This window comes from Schistocerca piceifrons, chromosome 2, assembly GCF_021461385.2.
Source record: "Schistocerca piceifrons isolate TAMUIC-IGC-003096 chromosome 2, iqSchPice1.1, whole genome shotgun sequence".
Taxonomy (NCBI): domain Eukaryota; kingdom Metazoa; phylum Arthropoda; class Insecta; order Orthoptera; family Acrididae; genus Schistocerca; species Schistocerca piceifrons.
In genome coordinates, this window is record NC_060139.1 from 417,563,952 (window position 1) to 417,584,853 (window position 20,902).

General features: G+C 43.1%; 1 protein-coding gene across 3 annotated transcripts in view; it reads left to right on the forward strand.

The window, feature by feature from the left end:
* Positions 1–5,346: 5,346 nt before the first annotated feature.
* LOC124774992 (hemolymph lipopolysaccharide-binding protein-like) overlaps positions 5,347–20,902 on the forward strand; it is a 44,304-nt gene continuing 28,748 nt past the window's right edge. Inside the window, exons 1-3 of one of the 3 annotated variants that reach the window (XM_047249741.1) lie at positions 5,347–5,574; positions 11,727–11,895; positions 19,827–20,172. In XM_047249741.1, the coding sequence (XP_047105697.1) occupies positions 11,767–11,895; positions 19,827–20,172 (475 nt within the window). In that variant the 5' untranslated portion in view covers positions 5,347–5,574; positions 11,727–11,766. Of the gene's footprint in view, positions 5,575–11,720; positions 11,896–19,826; positions 20,173–20,902 lie in introns of all 3 variants that reach the window. The other 2 variants (XM_047249740.1, XM_047249742.1) reach the window with 2 other exon arrangements.

The window sequence follows — 20,902 nt, forward strand, 5'->3', positions numbered from 1 at the left end:
ACAAACGTACGGTTTGTAGCACAGCATGTTTTCGTAAACTGTACACCGAGGATCTGAAAATGATAGCTTAGTCTGCCGAAACTAGTAATCATCCACTGTTCCTCTGAGCGTTAAAGGCAATAAAAACTTCGACCTGAAGCTTTCTTTACACTAATTCTTGCTCCATCACCAACTGACAATGTCAGATACTTTTTTGAGTCATCAGTCGTCTGACTGGTTTGATACAGCCAGTCACGAATTCCTCTCCTGTGGCAACTTCTTCATCTCAGAGTAGCACTTCTAACCTATGTCCTCAATTATTTGCTGGATGTATTCCAATCTCTGTTTCTCTCTACAGTTTTTACGCTCAACAGCTCACTCTAACACCTTGGACGTTATTGCTTGATGTTTTAACAGATGTCCTATCATCCTGTCCCTTCTCCTTGTTAGTGTTTTTCACATATTATTTCCTCTCTGATTCTGCGCAGAACTTCCTCATTCCTTACCTTACCAGTCCACTTAATTTTCAACATTCGTCTGTAACATCACATCTCGAATGCTTTGATTCTCTTCTGTTCCGGTTTTCCCACAGTCCGTGTTTCAATACCATACAATTCTGTACTCCAAACTCAGCTTCTCAGAAATTTCTTCTTCGAATTGTGGCCTGTGTTTGATACTATTAGGCTTCTCTTGGCCAGAAATTCCCTTTTTGTCAGTGTTAGTGTGCTTTTGATGTCCTCCTTGCTCGGTCCGTCATTGCTTATTTTACTGTCTAAGTAGCAGAATTCCTTAACTTCGCCTGCTTCGTGACCATTAATCCTGATATTAAGTTCGAAGCGGTTGCGCATTGTTATGCATAAAAATGAAGCAAGGGGCGAAAGCACCCCTAAATAGACGCACATGGGAAAAGTGTACAGTGTAAAACTACGTTGACAGTTCAGTATACAGTCCTCAAACATTTTGAGGTCAGGGCGCCCATACAACATTAGATTGTCTCCGAACCATAACACCTGAACTACCAAGGCGATCATGTCCGACAATGCTGGACGTAGCCTTACACAGTGCGAGATGTGAATATGTGGTGCATCGACGTGCATTGTCCCCATTTTTAGGAGTGCTTTCCGCCCTGACTTCATTCTTATGGCTGACAGCGGGCGACCGCATCTAATAGCGCTGGCGGAGGAACTTCTGGAACCAAAAAATATGCAGCGAATGGACAGGCCTGCTCGTTCCCCGACTTATATCACGTCGAGCACGTGTGAGATTCTTTTGGAAGACTTGTTGCAGCACGTCCACATGCTCCATAGAGCACCCAGCAGTCGTCAACAGCGCTGGTCGAGGAATGGAATGCCCTGCCACAAGACCACGTCACCAATCTTGCAGCCAGCCAGTAAGAATCATGTTCCGCCTTTTATAATGTCCAGGGGAACATTATTAATGGCGGTGACTTCATTGCAGTTATTGTCTTTCAATAAACGTGTCAGTATCAAGTACCTCGAGTTCCTAAGATACGCAAATGGTTCAAATGGCTCTAAGCACTATGGGACTTAAAATCTCAGGTCATCAGTCCCCTAGACTTAGAACTACTTAAACCTAACCAACCCAAGGACGTCACACATATCCATGCCCGAGGCAGGATTTGAATCTGAGACAGTAGAAGTTGGGCGGTTCCGGACGGAAGCGCTTAGACCCGCTTGGCCACAGCGGCCGGCTTGAAAATTCGTCGTAAGGTCTTATGGGACAAAACTGCAGAGGTTATCGATCCCCAAGCTTACACACTACTTGTTCTAACTTAAACCAGCTTACGCTAAAGACAACACACACACCCACGCACGAGGGAGGACTCGATACTCTGACGGGGGAGCCTAAGATACGCAGCTGCCGCAGTTGTGGAAGACGTTCCACTGGACATGAGGCAATCAGTATGGTACAAACATGGCGGATGTCCCTTCGCGTCCACACGTATAACGAAGAGCATAGAACGGTCGTTCAGAAAATGCAAAATGGGCTGCACACTCACAAGACTTAATATTTACATATTTTCATCTGTGTCTGAAATAAAAACAAGACGTCTATTGGGAAACATCTACGTCTTCTGAAGGCATGTAATGCATTATAACAGGGGCCTGTGCTGCCGTTAACTCCAGACGAAATTCATCGTGAAATATTATTTCTCAGAATCACTTTGTAGCGGGTAGCAATGCCTAAGTTCAATTTGAGCACTTTTTATAACAGCCGCGATAGTAAACCCACGGACTTTACCTGTGTTACGTATTTGACTTGAATTCGATATAATAGGGCTGATATCTTGTCTCTTTTTCGATCGGCGGAACAGTGGTTTGCGGTTCTGTAGTCTTGATACTATTTGCTGAGATTCCATACACGCTATGTCACTCAAGTTCTCGTAGGAGTCCATTACAAACGCCACAGAAAAAAAAGTTCCATTAGCATAAAGCAAAGTCGGTGGCGTAATCCGGTGACCATAAACTATAAAAATTACTTTCGAACGTCAGGGAATTTGCCATAAAGTCCTATACAACTTGACGAAAATAACACATCGATAAATTTATTCATTACCGATAAATTTGGGGTGCCGTCTTTTAGGCGCTTCAAGCTGTATATAGGGTGAGTCACGTAAGATGCAACACTCTTCTTGTTTCGTGATGGCTCAAGAAATCTAAACAAATTATAATACACAAAGGGTCTTGTAATTTTCTTGTCTGTTTTTCTTCCTCCTGTAACAACCGAGATATTCAAGCAAATATGCATCTTTAAATGGAATTATATACTTTGTTAACGGCAGGAGGACGCTCTTGAAAAGACGAGTACACTGATAGAACAATTGTTAATGTTGGAGTTGAATCTTCTCGAAAATTTATTCTAAAAACGTGTTACACTTGAAAGGCAAAGTGACCGTAACTAGATATCATGGTTTACAATCCACGAAGTACGGCTCTAATGCCAGACTCCGTCGTTGTGTTAAGGCTTGCGACGGTTTACTTGTTTCCATAAAAGATGTTAAAGTAAACATATGTACACTAGAAACAGTTTTTCTAAGCCCCTTCTGATACTCTGGAATGCAGCGTATAGTTCCATTTACGAAAGTAGTAACTCACTCCGTAACTGCGCCGCATAAAGTAGGTCCAAGACGAAATACGTGTTATCTTGACGGCCTAGGCCCATCTCCTAGTTGCATATTACGACCGAGCCTAGCATCGCTGTATTTGTCTCTTCAAGAGATTTCTGATGCCGTTAAAATAATTATATCAGTCCATGAAAAAACATAATAGCTGCAATGTCGCGGTTGTTGCAAGAGTTAGGTGATTAAACATAGGCCAAATTACGTATCCCTCTGCGTGCGTCATTGTCGGTGGCAATGTTTCGACTTCTTGAACAGTTCGCGTGTTTCAAAGTGAACAAACGGGTTTTAAGGTTTTGTAGCATTTATTACATTCAGCTTACAACTATCGATAATACATCAAGAGAAAGACCAACTCAAACAGTTTTGTTTGTACACCTCTGCGGAAAGAGAAGTGTGTGGAAGGACCAAGGGTGACTGAAAAACGTGTTGAACGAGTAAGAGCCTTTCATACATAACACCAGGAAATTACTTAACGTATGTGGAGACTTTTATGGAGACACTTAAAATTACGTCCTTAACGTTTGCTTTTGCTACAAGCTCTACTCCTGTATGCCAGAGTTTACGTGCAAACTTTGCAAACGAAATGTTGTTTCATGACGATGAAGAGTTCCTGGATTGTGTCGTCTTCAGTGATAAGACGACATTTTACCTAAGTGGAAACGTGAACACGCATAATGTGCGCATCTGGAAGTCAGGAAATCCTCACGGCATCATACAGCTGCAAGGAGACTCCTCGAAATTGAGTTTTCTTTTTCTCTTTTGTGCCATCTGCCGGGTGAAAGACTTGGACTTTCCTTTCCGGTGAAGCAACTGAAACCGGTGCTTATTATCTTGATGCGCTAGAGCTATGGCTTTTTCCTCAATTGGTAGAAGCTGAACCGCCAAACTTTGCCAGCAAGATGGAGTGACACCACACTGGCGTAACTCACAATGAGATTGATTAAATGACGTTGCAGCCGACCGCTAGATTGGTCACAAGGGCCCGAATGATGGGCTTGCTTCGCATAACCTCCAAGTTCACATATTAATTGACGCCATGTGAATGGTTCAAATGGTTCTGAGCACTATGGTACTTAACATCTGAGGTCATCAGTCCCCTAGAACTTAGAACTACTTAAACCTAACTAACCTAAGGACGTCACACACATCCATGCCCGAGGCAGGATTCGAACCTGCGACCGTAGCAGTCTCGCGGTTCCAGACTGAAGCGCCTAGAACCGCTCGGCCAACCCGGTCGGCTGACACCATGTGATTTTTACCTTTAAGGGTTCATGAAGGACCATGCTTATGGCCGGTCGGTGTCGCCGAGCGGTTCTAGGCGCTACAGTCCGGAATAGCGCGACCGCTATGCTCGCAGGATCGTATCCCGCCTCCGGCATGTATGTGTGTGATGTCCTTAGGTTAGTTAGATTTAAGTAATTCTAAGTTCTAGGGAACTGATGATCTCAGATGTTAAGTCCCATAATGCTCAGAGCCAATTGAACCACTTTTGAACCATGTGTATGTGCCTCCGTTACCAGCTAATTTACCCGACTTTCTAGGGAACTTATGATCTCAGATGTTATGTCCATAGTGCTCAGAGCCAATTGAACCATTTTTGAAACATGTGTATGTTCCTCCGTTACCAGCTAATTTACCCGACCTTAGAAACAGCGTTGTTGCAACAATTACGCCAGACACACTGTTACAGATTTGGGAGGAACTCGCATATCGACTCCATATGAGCGAATGGTGCTCTCATTGAACCTGTTTTATTTGCTGTATCATTTGATGTATTATTTACAATTGTAGGTTGAATGTAACAAATGCTGCAAACTCTTAAAAGCCGTATATTCACTTCGTTACGTCTTAAAGCGACTCATTATGTGTACGATTATTCCTAACTGGTCGCCTTACTTTTATTTCAAATTCTGCAGCTTTGTTCCATACACGTAGTGCAATATTTAGAACCAGGGCCTGAGAAACGTCTTCATCCCACGTCGTCTTGCTTGAGAGGCAACCAGTGGAAAACGAGTACGATTACATTTTCCACTGACGTAGTTGCTAAGGGAAGCGGGAAGAATTAGCGTCGAGTGACGTGAAACGCGGACGAGCGCCGCTGGTGTTTCGCGGAAGAGAGAGGCGTTTTAATGCCAGGTAGACAGCCAGAAACCTGTCGGCACGCGCGTCACTGCGTCCTTGCGAGGCCGGGAGGGGGCCCGCCGCGTGCGCCTCGGCCGGCCGTCCTACTGCGCGGCAGTCGGCGGGCGGATGCACGGCGGGGTCGCGGCGAGGGAAGAGCTTAGCGCTTAATCCGGCAGGGGCAGCTGGCGGCGGCGCCGCGAATGACAACGCCTCTAATCCCTCGCCGTCACCGCAACAATAGCACCTGCAGCGCCAGTGCCGGCAGCCGACACACGCGCCGGCGACCACGGCGACTCCCTGACGACCGGCCGCTGCAGCCATAGCTTCCAGTAAGTTACGCGCCGCGCTGCTTTCATTAGAGTTCAGTCCACCACAAGCTGCTGCCTGTATTTGTGTTGGCAGTGCTCCACCAGCTCTGCAGTCGCCCCGTCACCATACGCAGACTCTTTGCTTTCTCGTTCCTTTTCACTGGACATCCACCACTCTTATTCTTTCTCAATTGTAATATCCTACTGTTTTCTATCTTCAGGTGCATCTAAAATGAGTCCATAAGAATGCGCAACTAAAGTTAAAATAAGTTAAAAATCTGTTAAAATAGAGCATCCCTGGCACATGACTTGCGAAAGAATAACGTCTTCAATTCTAGGTCTTCGGGGAAGTCTCTTGCAAAGGAGGACAACGGTGCAGCCTTACGGACGCGCCACACATGGCTCCGCATGAAAGATGGGTGGTTTTTCTAACACAGTGCCTCATGACACCCATCAGACCAGCACGACACCCAACCCAAATTTGTGTGGCACGCCACTAAGCACGGACCGCTGTCTATGAGAGGCTTTCTGGCAGACATAGGACTGAACAGGATATTCTCTTGGATGTCAGGTGCCAGGGATGCACTATTTTAACATATTTTAAACCATTTTAACCTTAGTTATCCATCCTTGTAGGCTCACATTTTAATATGCACCTGAAGGTGTGACGTATATCCTGAAACCGGATACTACTTTGCTTTTTCATAAATAAATAATATTTACAGCCGTAGCGGATTTTATCATTGACAGTGATCATTGCTTTCAGTTATTCATTTACCGTATGCGGAAAGAATGTATTTGTCTCCTGTTTTATGTTCACCTTTCAACGATGCAAATGCATCCAGCGACGTGTCACTACTGAAATAAACAACAGCCATTACGATTTTACAATTTATCTACTACATCAAATGTAGGCAAATAACGATGCCACTACGGTGTTGCAACCGTGACGAAATACAAATCAATTACGGATATCTAAAGGGTACGGAATCCATGCGGAATTTCCATCCAAACATTACGCGGGAACGTTTATGCCGATATTGGTGTGTGTGTGTGTGTGTGTGTGTGTGTGTGTGTGTGTGTGTGTGTGTGTGTGTGTGTGTGGGTGGGTGTGGGTGGGTGTGGGAGGGGGGTGCAATAAAGATGTTTTACTGAAGACAATTTGTAAATTCTTACTTTGGTCGTCACAGTTGCATGAGTATACAATTTATTGCTACAGTCGTTACGAGCTGACTCGCCCATATGAAACCACACACCGCGTTGTTAACCGAAAGTGGTTACGACGGCTTGGTGCCTAAACGTACAAATTGCTTCATACAGAACGAATTATGCAGATGGGATGGATATCGGTAGATGTGATGCAGGTAGTTACGATATTTCGGAATGCAAAAAGAAAAGGCACTTTCTAAATTTTAGGATAAAAAAGGACACTTTATATATTTTAAATTTATTAAATAAGAAACAAACAAAAAATAAAACTGTTGGACGCACCACACATACCTACACTACTTTAGAGCCCACGTCTTACGTGTGGTTTTCATGAAACCGAATCTTTTTTAAAAGTGCATTCTGTTGACACAAATGCCGGCCGATGTGGCCGAACTGTTCTAGGCGCTTCAGTCTAGAACCACGCGACCACTACGGTCGCAGGTTCGAATCCTGCCTCGGGCATGGACGTATGTGATGTCCTTGGGTTAGTTAGGTTTAAGTAGTTCTAAGTTCTAGGGGACTGATGACCTCAGAAGTTAAGTCCCATAGTGCTCAGAGCCATTTGAACCATTTTGTTGACACAAATACTTAAAAAAGATTTTACAATTCAAATGTCTCAAATTAAATTTCGCCCCTGCTACCCTTTTTCCAGATTAAATCGTCAGTCAGTTCCTCTCCTTTGTCCACTGTGTCTGTATTAAGGAGAACAACCGCTCAACACAAGCGTCTAGGGCTGGCACTGCAAAGAATAAGAGCACAGTTTTAATTGATACAGTTAACTGTTCCTCACTACTACACGACTCAGTGTACTTGCACCATTTCTTCAGGCTTGGTTCGGACTATTCATTATATATGGTTATAAATATTTCTAAATTTTAAAATTGATCAAAACGCTCACCATCAGTTTTAATATGCAAAATCAAGCCACTTAAAACATGGAAGTTTACTTCATGATTGCATCCATATAGTCAGATAGCCTAAACATCCAGATCGGAAGACTGATTCTAAGCAATACAAATCGCTGTTTCGGTTTCAAAAGTATAGTAGATCGACTGTAAGCGAATAACAAGTAATTTAATTCAGTAACTGAAGTAAAAGGCATACAGATTTTTGATAACACACGAGGAAAACAAATTTCGAAAGGTCATAATTTCCAAAACCAAAAAATGCGGACATTAGCAGAAATCATAAAAATGCATGCAGAAGCTACATTAAACGTCAAAAATGCAGACATGCCCGCCGAGTATGGTAGAACTAGATGTAGATGTACAAACAAACTAATTATAAGTTTCAGAAAAACTGGATGATTTATTCAGGAGCAAGAGCCACACAATCAAGTTTGATTGGGTCATTCAGGTGAAGCTGTAGACATACAGGCAGTCATGTCAATGAGCGTACTTGTTTCTCGTAGTTTGACTTTCTTATATGAAGGAGTCTGCGACTTTTGGCCCCATCTTGTGTAACTAGCTACGGTTAATAGAAAGGTGTGTTGTTTGAGAATGGGCGAGTCAGCCCGAAACCGGTAACCGCTGCAGCAGTAAGTTGTATATTCATGCAACTGAGACGGACAAAATAAAAATTCTTCAAATTTTCTTCAATAAAATGCAGCTGCTGACTGACCATTCTCAAGCAGTGTGCTTCGAGTCAGCAAAAGATGTTTTATCTCTTGAGAAGAGATTGCAGACCCGAAAGTGAATGCTTGCCTGAATATTCATCTACGGAAAACGATGGCAGTTAAAACACAGCGGCGGGATCTGCTTACAGAAAACATTCATCTCAGACCTTCAATTTTATACTTTTAGTAATCCAAGTACAAAGTAGACGCCTTACATTTTGTAAGTACCTCAAAACACCACAACAATCAATATAGTCTTTTACACGGTCTATACCACTTAATGTGTTTGTGGAAAGCACCAGAGTGTCCGTACAATATAGATTCTATACGTAACTATCACACTTAGTATGTCATAAATTATATGTTATCTACCCTTCGTCTGATACAACAGTTTTCCCCCCTCTATGTGCAAAAGTGATCTTGTAATTCAGTGCCAATGCCATATCAATATTTTACCTTAGCAGAATCCTCCACATAAAAAGGTCACAGTATATTAATCTACATGTGTTATGTCCTAGCTTAGGTCGTTCTATACAGTTTGCTTCCTAAAGCTAAGAATTGTTTTATTTCTTGCGTTACTGCCTTATTCTCAATTTTACGGTTGAGCAAGTCGGCCGGCTGCGGTGACCGAGCGGTTCTAGGTGCTTCAGTCTGGAACTACGCGGCTGCTACGGTCGCAGTTTCGAATCCTGCCTCGGGAATGGATGTGTTTGATGTCCTTAGGTTAGTTAGGTTTAAGTAGTTCTAAGTTTAGGGGACTGGTGACCTCAGATGTTAAGTCCCATAGTGCTCAGAGCCATTTGAACCGTTTGAGCAAGTCGATGTTTTGCTTCTCCAATTCACAAAACATCCACAGAATTTTTATTTATCCGCAACCCACGTACTTTGTTTGATAAGTGCGGTGTGCAATCCATTCAACATCTCTTTTAAGTCCTTAGTTTCCGTCAGAAGACCCACGCCATCCGTCAATCCTGGAGTTGGTATTGGTTCCATTACACCTTTAATATTTTTTCTTTTCTTTTTCAGTGTCCTTATTACATTTTCGGAGTACAAATTGAATAATAGTGGTGACAAACTCTAATCCTAGTTTACACTCTCTTAGAACGATCTTGACATTCAAGCTTGGTTCTCGCACTTGATCTCCGTAGATCTTCTACCTCACTCATCTCATACATATCCAGACGCTCATCTCCTCAGGATTGGGTCATCTCAATTTACCTTACATGGTTTGAGGCTCTCTGCAGGTTCGCAAATGCTAAGACGTTATACTGATTTTCTTTCCATTACAGAGTGTAAAGACAAACGCTTTTCCGGTACCTTTTCCTTTCCTCAGTCCTCACTGCTGTTCCTGCAGTACCATTTTTGTTTTTCTGTTTATGGATTTGGTTAAGAGTTTACAAGCTTGGAAACATACTAATTGCCTAATTGTTCTCATATGTATCTGCATTTGTCGTCTCTGACAACGTGATGACAGCACTTTTCTGTAAATCTGATGGTAACACACCCGTTTCACACAAGTTTGACATCATCCACTATTGCCTATCCGCAAACAGACTGCCGACGCTGCAGAGGAATAGCATCGTTGCCTGTTGACCCGTTTGAACCCAACTCTTTAGAGGTCATATTCTGACAGCATATATATTTTTTCCACTTTTGACGTGCTTTGGGACTGTCCTTCGCCATCGTATAGGTATTCGACACACTCCAGCCATCTTTTTTTCCTCTGGGTTTACCGATAATGGTTCACATTTGCATGTCGTTAATTAAGACCCTTACATTTTACCTTTTCAAAAATAGGTTTAATCTTCCTGTAAACGTTTTCGACTTTTTCTACAATCACTAATATTTAATTTCTTCACATTTCTCTCTCTCATCTCTATCCCTCTACATGCTATAAGCCGGCTTACTTTCCATGTTATCTGTGGCATTTCTGCCTCTTCTTTTGCTGTTACCTGGTGACCAATCTCTACTTAATTAGTTCCATTTCTATCATTTTCAACTAGTCTGCAGTTAAACTACTGTAAGCACTTTTACTTAGGTCATTGGTCAGTGTCTCAGGGATGCCGGATATCGCTTAAATAACAGGTTTTCGGTTATACCGGTTTTTTTTCATCTCCAGTTTAATCTGACATAAAATCGCTCAAAATAACGCTGATCTGAAATAACCTGTACATCTACATGGATAATCTGCAAATCACATTCAAGTGCCTGCCAGAGGGTTCATCGAACCAACTTCATAATTCTCTATTATTCCAATCTCGTATAGAACGTGGAAAGAATGAACACCTGTATCTTGCTGTACGAGCTCTGATTTCCCTTATTTCATCGTGGTGATCGTTCCTCCCTATGTAGCTTTATGTCCGATATTCGGTTTTTTATTGCTATTATGTACAGCAATGGAGATAGAAATAAAAAAAAAACTGAAAAATTAAAAGACTACCACAGCCTTTTGCATATAAGGTTCAAGACATATGGAATCAAACATAATATAAAATATGTAAATAAATGAAAACTTAATGCATTCACGGTTCGCTGCTTTTCTCTAAAAGTAACGTTGGGGTGAATATAAAAAATATTCTAATTTTCGAGTCCTCCCTCGGGCATGGGTGTGTGTGTTTGTGCTTAGGATAATTTAGGTTAAGTAGTGTGTAAGCTTAGGGGCTGATGACCTTAGCAGTTAAGTCCCATAAATTTTCACACACATTTGAATATTTTTTTGAAAAATGGTTCAAATGGCTCTGAGCACTATGGGACTTAACATCTGAGGTCATCAGTCCCCTAGAACTTAGAACTACTTAAACCTAACTAACCTAAGGACATCACATACATCCATGCTCGAGGCAGGATTCGAACCTGTGACGTAGCGGTCACGCGAACCAGACTGAAGCGCCTAGAACCGCTCGGCCACACAGGCCGGCCCAGAGGTTGAAAATACAGCTACAGTTGTAAGGGTCTTTTATTTAGAATACGACCAGTTACGGGCTCTTATACGCCCATATTCAGGTGTTATTAGTTCGTTCTGTGTCCCCGAACGCTGCGGTGGACTAGTACAGAACGTTGTGTATTACCACCGAGCGCAGAGAACTGCAATATATTCAGCCTCTGGTGTAATTCTGAGTTGCGGGTGTTCCTTGTGTCCCATTAGGATAATTACATCGGGTGCGTCTTTTTCAGAGTGTATATTGGGACTCCCATATCATTACTTCCTTAATGATCTGATTTGAAGTAAACACCGCACATGTTTCGTGCCTTTGAGTGTTAAGTACGACTAGAGTTTAGTGAGTAGTTTAGTTTGTTTTCTAACAAATCGTGGAAACCTTTAGTAACCGTAACGTACTCCCAGTTTCAGTGCCACGGCAGTAAGCCAAGTGCTGTCGAGATTTTGAGCCATGTATTTCACCGGCCAGCTTGTGGCAGCGCTGCTGTTGGCGTGCAGCGCGTTCTCTCCAGCCGAGAGCTCCTGCGCCGGCCTTGAGAGCTCCTCGTTTTGCGGCGGCGATGTCTCCGCGGCCCTCAAGGTAACGCACGCCGTCTAACATGCTTCAAGCTGCCGTAACACTCTTGACAATTCTTGGGACACTGAAGTAGTAGGCTTTATGTACTTCGTATCCTGCTACAGTAACACTTTGGATATTACTTAGTTTAGACAAAGTGTCATTCCGTAACAAAAAGCAATTATAATAGTGAGTGGTTTTTACACAATTACGCACTTAATGAGTTTGTTTAAGTTGTTGGAAATCGTAAGCAAAGATAATCAGTAGATATTCATCATTTGGATTTGCAGGTCCTTGTGTTGACCGTGTTTGCAGTTAAAATTGTAGTACTGAGAAAAAATGGTGTTTTGCAGAACCGGCGGACCTCACATCCTACAAAAATTAGCAGAAACAACAACGAAAACGCCGCCTCAACACCCACTTGGTTATTAATTTTATTACCTGTATGACGACTGCTAGTCTTATGGCAATTTACAATAGTGAAAATCATACGAGTATAAAGGCAAGGGTTGTGCAATAGTAGTAGTACGATGACTGATGTATTCATACGTCGTTTTTATTATCAAGACAGTAGATACGTATAAGACAAACAGTCATGGTGGAACTACATAGTTTCTTTTGTAGCACGAGTAACGAAATAAATCGATTGCATTTCCTGGGTGGAAACCGGTATTTAGGCACTCACTGTCCTGTTGTGTTCTTACATGTTAGTACTTTGTACAACCCCTATTCTACGTAAGCACCTCAAAAATTATCTACGGCATTGATTTTGTTCGGGTTTGCAGTTCTTGTAGTGACATTGTCACCCACACTACTCGTATTGCTCTTTTCAGCTCACATACGCTATCAAATTGCCTCCCATTTCGATAAACACGCCTTGCAAGTGTTCCCCAAAGATTTTCCATGCGGCTTAAATTCGGGTTACGTACAGGTCAGGAAAAGACATCGATCCGTTCTCTTCAAAACACTTTTCCATTTTAGCAAAAACATACGCAGATACTATATATTTTCAAACATTGGACTTTCGTCCCCTATGTCTTCTAATAAATTCTGTCTCTAACATCGCAGTGTACATGTTAAAGTTCATTTTATCGTTCAGCCAGCAATGCGAGAGTTACATTTAGCACAGAAGACTGCCGAAATCATAACATTACCCGCACCAAAATTTCTGGTTTCTTACGTGTTGCTGTGTTCTCGAACCACGTCAATCATATTTAAATTATGCTTCTTCTCTTCACTGAGGATAACTTTATCTCATTCTACAGACCATGAAATATGTTTTTCAGTAAATTCCAATCTGGCCTGTTAATATTCAAGTGTTTCTAGCGGCTTCTGCAGTTGTTTCTTGAATGCAAGATATTTGTAATTTGACAATTTTGTCGTACACGTCTGGCAGTTACTAACGACTGTGACTCGCCAACGAACTGAGAAAAAATAGTTAAAATGGCTCTGAGCACTATGGGACTTAACTTCTGAGGTCATTAGTCCCCTACAACTTAGAACTACTTAGATCTAACTAACCTAAAGACATCACACACGTCCATGCCCGCGGCAGGATTCGAACCTGCTACCGTAGCGGTACCGCGGTTCCAGTCTAGCACCTAGAACCGCTCGACCACACCGGCCGGCCAAACTGAGAAGAATAAAGGTTTGTGGCTCTTGTTTTGCCGAAAATTAACCGTTTCAATTCCTCAGATAATTTTCTACTTTGACGATATTTTCCGTTGTGTCCATACCGCGTGTCCAATCTAAAGAAATTATCAATAACTGCACATCAATCGTTGAAGTTCTTGGCGATTAGAGGGTCCAATTTACATGCGTATACCGATTTTTGCTTTCTCGTCACGTGCTAACTGTTTTCCGCGTAGCACTGTCACAGTCGTGGCTTACATACATAACAAACCATGTCACCAAAGACTTCTGTTTCCTGTCTGCAGTAAAGGGATGTACGCACACATTAACACCACACAAAGCGACTATCCTTATGCCGAGTTCCACTCTCTATTACCTGGATCGTTGATTTCTTATTATATACTCTACTACTGACATCAAATGTGATACCACAGGATTGTCATCGTCTGTATACTGGATCTCATACTACGGCATATACATTCCGCACAACTATTCCAACCCACCACGTTAATTTTCCTACACATATCCGTGCCTTTATACTGATTTCCACGACGGTGTTTTACTATAACTGACTCTTCTCCGCCTCCAAAGCCGAGTGATCAACGCGTCTGATTCTCATGCGGAGGGCTCGGGTTCAGTTTCCGGTACTGCCTGTGATTGTTCCTTGGTGGGAAGACTGGTGCGGGGTGCAGTCCGCCTCGTGGAGCCAATTCTAGTTGAAAGAGAAGTAGCGGCACTAAGGTATGAAAAGTCAACAAAAGTCGGGAGGGATCCCATGCCCCCCTATACCGCAACCAAATGGCAGAGGATGACACGGCGGCTGGTCGGCAATATGTCGCTTACTTTCGTCTTTATACAGGGTGGTCCATTGATCGTGAGCGGGCCAAATATCTCACGAAATAAGCGTCAAACGAATAAACAACAAAGAACGAAACTTGTCTAGCTTGAAGGGGGAAACCAGATGGCGCTATGGTTGGCCCCCTAGATGGCGCTGTCATAGGTCAAACGGACATCAACTGCGTTTTTTAAAAATAGGAACCCCCATTTTTATTACATATTCGTGTGGTACGTCAAGATATATGAATGTTTTAGTTGGACCACTTTTTTCGCTTTGTGATAGATGGCGCTGTAATAGCCACGAACGTATGGCTCACAATTTTAGACGAACAGTTGGTAACAGGTAGGTTTTTTAAATTAAAATACTGAACATAGGTAAGTTTGAACATTTTATTTCGGTTGGTTCAATGTGATACATGCGCCTTTGTGAACTTATCATTTCTGAGAACGCATGAAGTTACAGCACATTAATGCAATAAATGCTCAAAATGATGTCCGGCAACCTCAATGCATTTGGCAATGCGCGTAACGACATTCCTCTCAACAGCAAGTAGTTCGCCTTCCGTAATTTTCGCACATGTACCGACAATGTGATGACGCATGTTTCCAAGCGTTGTCGGTGGATCACGATAGCAAATATCCATTAACTTTCCCCACAGAAAGATATCCGGGGACGTCAAATCCGGTGAACGTGTGGGCCATGGTAAAGTGCTTCGACGACCAATCCACCTGTCATGAAATATGCTATTCAATACCGCTTCAACCGCACGCGAGCTATCTGCCGGACATGCATCATGTTGGAAGTACATCGCCATTCTGTCATGCAGTGAAACATCTTGTGGTAACATCGGTAGAACATTACGTAGGAAATCAGCATACATTGCACCATTTAGATTGCCATCGATAAAATAGGGGCCAATTATCCTTCCTCTCATAATGACCCACCGTACATTAACCCGCCAAGGGCGCTGATGTTCCACTTGTCGCAGCCATCGTGGATTTTCCGTTGCCCAATAGTGCATATTATGCCGGTTTACGTTACCACTGTTGGTGAAAGACGCTTCGTCGCTAAATAGAACACGTGCAAAAAATCTGTCAGCGTCCCGTAATTTCTCTTGTGCCCAGTGGCAGAACTGTACACGACGTTCAAAGTCGTCGCCATGCAATTCCTGGTGCATATAAATATGGTACGGCTGCAATCGATGTTGAAGTAGCATCCTCAAAACCGACATTTTTGAGATTCCCAATTCTCGCTTAATTTGTCTGCTACTGATGTGCGGATTAGCCACAACAGCAGCTAAAACACCTACTTTCGCATCATAATTTGTTGCAAGTCGTGGTTGACGTTTCACATGTGGCTGAACACTTCCTGTTTCCTTAAATAATGTAACTATACGGCGAACGGTCCGGACACTTGGATGATGTCGTGCAGGATACCGAGCAGCATACGCCCGTTGGCATCACAATAGCCACGCATCAACAACACGATATCGACCTTTTCCGCAATTGGTAAACGGTCCATTTTAACACGGGTAATGTATCACGAAGCAAATACCGTCCGGACTGGAAGAATGTTACGTGATACCACGTACTTGTAAGTTTGTGGCTATTACAGCGCCGTCTGTCACAAATCGAAAAAAGTGGTCCAACTAAAACATTCATATTTGTTTACTTACTACACGAATATGTAATAAAATTGGGAGTTCCTATTTTTAAAAAAACGCAGTTGATATCCATTGACCTATGGCAGCGCCATCTAGCGGGCCAACCATAGCGCCATTTGGTTTCCCACTTCAAGCTAGACGAGTTTCGTTCTTTGTAGTTTTTTCGTTTGACGCTTATTTCGTGAGATATTTGGCCCGGTCACTATCAATGGGCCACCCTGTGTACTGATGTGCCAAACATATGGGCGTAAGTAACTTTCGCATGATGTTACTGCAAGGGGCATAGCTTTACGAAACTTGGACCACACACAGAAAGAACTGGTGCTTAGTGTACAAGGCAACTGAAAGAAATACAAAGTGTGACGAACAGAAATGACTTATTCAAATATAATACTTACACGATTTATGTTGGTCCACTGAACGTCGGCAACGTGTTGTCACACTGGCCACAGGGTTGGTAAGTAGTTTTTGTGACAGGACGTTCGATTCTTCGACCAGAACGGAGCTCTTGGAACGAGTGGATACTCGGCAAATGGACTAGCCTGTCCATTTCCTCCACTTAAATGCCACCGAGCACATGTGGAAAGCGTTGGGTGGACGTATTACAACACCTCCGCATGCACAAACGACTATCCACTAGCTGTCGACAGCGTTGGTTGAGGAGTGGTAGGCCCCACCACAAGAGCTCCTTACCAAAAATGTTCAAATGTGTGTGATATCTTATGGGACTCAACTGCTAAGGTCATCAGTCCCTAAACTTACACGCTGCTTTACCTAAATTATCCTATGGACAAACACACACACCCATGCCTGAGGGAGGACTCGAAACTCCGCCGGGCCAGCCGCACAGTCCACGACTGCAGCGCCCGAGACCGCTGGGCTAATCCCGTGCGGCCGACTCCTTACCAACCTTATCGTTTGCACGGGAGCACGTTGCAGAGGATAGACTGCCGTCCGTGGTGATCACACACCCTATTAAGAACCCTCTCCTGCATTTTGTAATATCCAAGGGACCACTATAAATCGCGGTGACTTCAGTGTACTTATTCTCAATGAATGAATAGTTTCTGTGTGTCTCGTTGTGTTTTACTTTCAATTTCCTTCTGCACTATACTGTGCTGCTTAAATTGTTTCAGAGGAACGTCATTCAGTTATCTAACGTTGTTGTGTGAGCTTTAATCGTATCTCTATACAGCCACCCGAAAACGAAATTACCACTATGCCAGACAAGGAGCCCGGTTACAGATACCTACGCTGCTCGTGCGAAGCTAGGGTGGACTGCTGGTACAAAATTATTCAGTCTGTTGCTAGTACCATGACATGTTTTTTCACAGGATTATACAAAACAATAACGTTTCAATTTTAATGCCAGTATGTAGACATTTACATTTTTCACCAACTAAACTCTTTCTAACTAAACAGATTATATTTTAGACGAAGTACTATGCACTGGCTCTCAAACGTTCTCTTTATCTGAATTTTGTTATAAATACGTAGTACGTTATGCAGATTAATGACTCAGCTGAAGCGGCTCCTGTAGGTGAAAAATGTAGCTATTCCTTCATATAATACGTTGAGGGTACAGAACATTTTATAATCCGGGCAACCAGAGCTGTAGAAATACATCTTGTCAAATGAAGAACTGCAACAGCTATTAAATTATGCTTTATAAAGGATCATGTAACAGCTGTCGCGGTTCTTCCTTTACTAAGCTATTCAGGATGACTTCATTCGCTACACAAAAACACGCCACAGCACTGGTCCACTCTCCCATGGCTTAACTTCTTAGAATACAATGTTATGTTATCATTGGCCGCGCAATAGTAGCCAAGCCGTTGCCATCTTGTATTTTGCGAAAATCCAGATAATTCTGAAACGAATTGAAAATATATTCGCCATTTCCTACGCAACTCAATATTAGCGGAGCGAATGATACTTTTTGTAGATCGTAACAGAAAAGTTAGAAGAATTGTACAACTTACTTATTCGTACAGGTAATGATCACGACATTAACAATAAATTCTGGCATCTGCTTGGTGTAAAGGAAATATAATTGGCTGTAAAAAGCACGTGAATTTAATTACCAAACCACCAGAACCAAGGGAATCGTAAGTTTGGAAACACTGTACTTCTTCCGGGCTTACTTGGCAGCGCTACCTGGCAAATGTCGTATAGAGAACGCGGCAAATTCTCCTTGCATGTATCCGCCGCATATTGTCAAAACGGACCAGAATGTTTCACACGCGGCTGGCTGTTGCGATCACACGTGGTCGTTGCTACTACAAAAAAGTTCGATATTAACAGGAAGCACCATCCTGATGAATATCTGCAGTTTATCGGGACAGTGTTTCCTATTAATATTATTGTCATATACTGCCAAGCACCGTCAGAGAATTCAATCAGTAATAAACCGACGGCTAAACGGAGTAGTGTAAGAGGAATCATCGTGTGATAGGTTAATTGTATTTCCAACAAGCGAATTTCCCGTGCATATCGAAATGTCATAACGGACGGCGCTATATTTTTCCAATTAATAGTATTTTATACACTGAGGCGCCAAAGAAACTGGTATAGGCATGCGTCTTCAAATACAGAAATACGTAAACAGGCAGAATATAGCGCTACGGTCGGCAACGCCTATATGACCAGTTTCTGGCGCAGTCGTTAGATTGTTTACTGCTGCTACAATGGCAGATTATCAAGATTTAACGTGGTGTTATAATCGGCGCACGAGCGATGGGAGACATAATCTCCGTCGTAGCGATGAAGTGGGAATTTTCCCGTACGACCATTTCATGAGTGTTAGGTGAATATCAGGAATCCGGTAAAACATCAAATCTCCGACATCGATGCGGCCGGAAATAGATCCTGCAAGATCGGAACCAACGATGACTGAAGAGAATCGTTCAACGTGACAAATGTTCAACCTTTCCACAAAATGCTGCAAATTTCGGTACTGGGCCATCAACAAGTGCCAGCGTGCGAACCATTCAACAAAACATCATCGATTTGAGCTTTCGGAGCTGAAGGGCTACTGGTGTATCTTTGATGAGTGCACGTTACGCCTCGTCTGGGCCCGTCAATTCCGTAGTTGGACTTTTCATGACTGGTGACATGTTACCTGGTCGGACGAGTCTCGTTTCGAATTATTTCGAGTGGATGGACGTGTATGCGTATGCACACAATCTCATGAATCCATGCACTCTCCATGTCAGCAGGGGAATTTTTTTACCTTGTGGACGCTCTGCAGTGGTATGCGGCGTGTGTAGTTGGAGTGATATGAGACCCCTGATACGTCTAAATACGACTCTGACAGGTCACACGTACGTAAGCATCCTGCCTGATCACCTACATCGATTCATGTACATTGTGCATTCCGACGAACTTGGACAATTCCAGCAGGACAAAGCGACACCTCACACGTCAGTAATTGCTAGAGAGTGGCTCTACGATCACTTTTCTGAGTTTAAACACTTCCGCTGGCCTCCAAACTCCCCAGACATGAACGTTATTGAGCATATCTGGGATGCCTTGCAACGTGCTGCTCCGAAGATATCTCCACCCCTCTAACTCTTACGGGTTTATGGACAGCCTCTCCATCACTATGTCAGAGATTAGTCGAGTAGCTGCCACATCATGTTGCGGCACTCCTGCGTGCTCAAGGAAAGGGGGGGGGGGGAGGGCACACGATGTTAGGCAGGTGTACCAGTGTTTCTTCGGCTCTTCAGTGTAGATATGAGGCTAATTTGTTAATTTACTGCATGATTAACGAAGCAGCTTCACGAAACGAGTAAACACGTTTAAGAGTTCCTTCGGTTTCAGTTGACACTGACAGACGATCCAGTGGTGCCGGTACCAATTCGCAAGAGGTTGGCGCCGACGCCTGCTACAACTACTGCAGCGACATTGGAAACGAGGCTACCACTGACTACTGAGTCATCAACAACTTCGGTGAACACGGAAGATCCCGGGGAAATGCTGTACACATTCAATTACGAGGATTACGGCAGCTACGAATTCACACATCTGGGGCCAAGATTTGACGAGGCAGAGAAGACAGCAGAAGAGAAGGAAAGAGAGAGAGTGGAAAAAGAACGCAAAGAGTACGAGGCAAAGTACTGCGCCGACCAGGCTGGCGACATCGAAGTCACCAATCTACAGGACACTGGTAAGGTTACAGTTTTCATATTCTGCTCGTATTACGGCATCCTGTATTTTCATGTAGCTTGCTCAAGACTCGTCGGTTCCTGACGTTTCGCAAAGTAACATGTAAGACATTGAGGATCCAGAAATAATAGGAAGATCGTTGCATGCACAATGGATAGTCGTAAAATTTTAGATACTAATTCGAAATTATTAAATTATACCATGAAACTCAGTCTCGCTCTGTTTTTTGTCCTTCGATGTGACACATTTGTGACAACAATGGATTAGCTTGCGGAGATTTTGGTTGCAGAATTTTGAAAAAAAATTGTTCAAACCGCTCTGAGCATTATGGGACTTAACTTCTGAGGTCATCAGTCCCCTAGAACTTAGAACTACTTAAACCTAACTAACCTAACGACATCACACTCATCCATGCCCGAGGCAGGATTCGAACCTGCGACCGTAGCAGTCGCGCGCTTCCAGACTGTAGTGCCTAGAACCGCTCGGCCACTCCGACTGGCCAGAATTGTACACTTCGCTTGCTCAGAAAACGTTCCAACTCGGTTTGTACCAATCGCTGCTAATAAATATCATAAACGTAATCTACAGCAGTCTGCAAATTAATTGAGATAAGCTCATACACTGATCAGTGAGAACATTATGACCACCGACCTAGAATCGATGTAAACCCGTCCAGGCGATAGCAGTGTGGTCTGGCGAGGACTGACTTCCACCTGCACTCCAGGATCTCT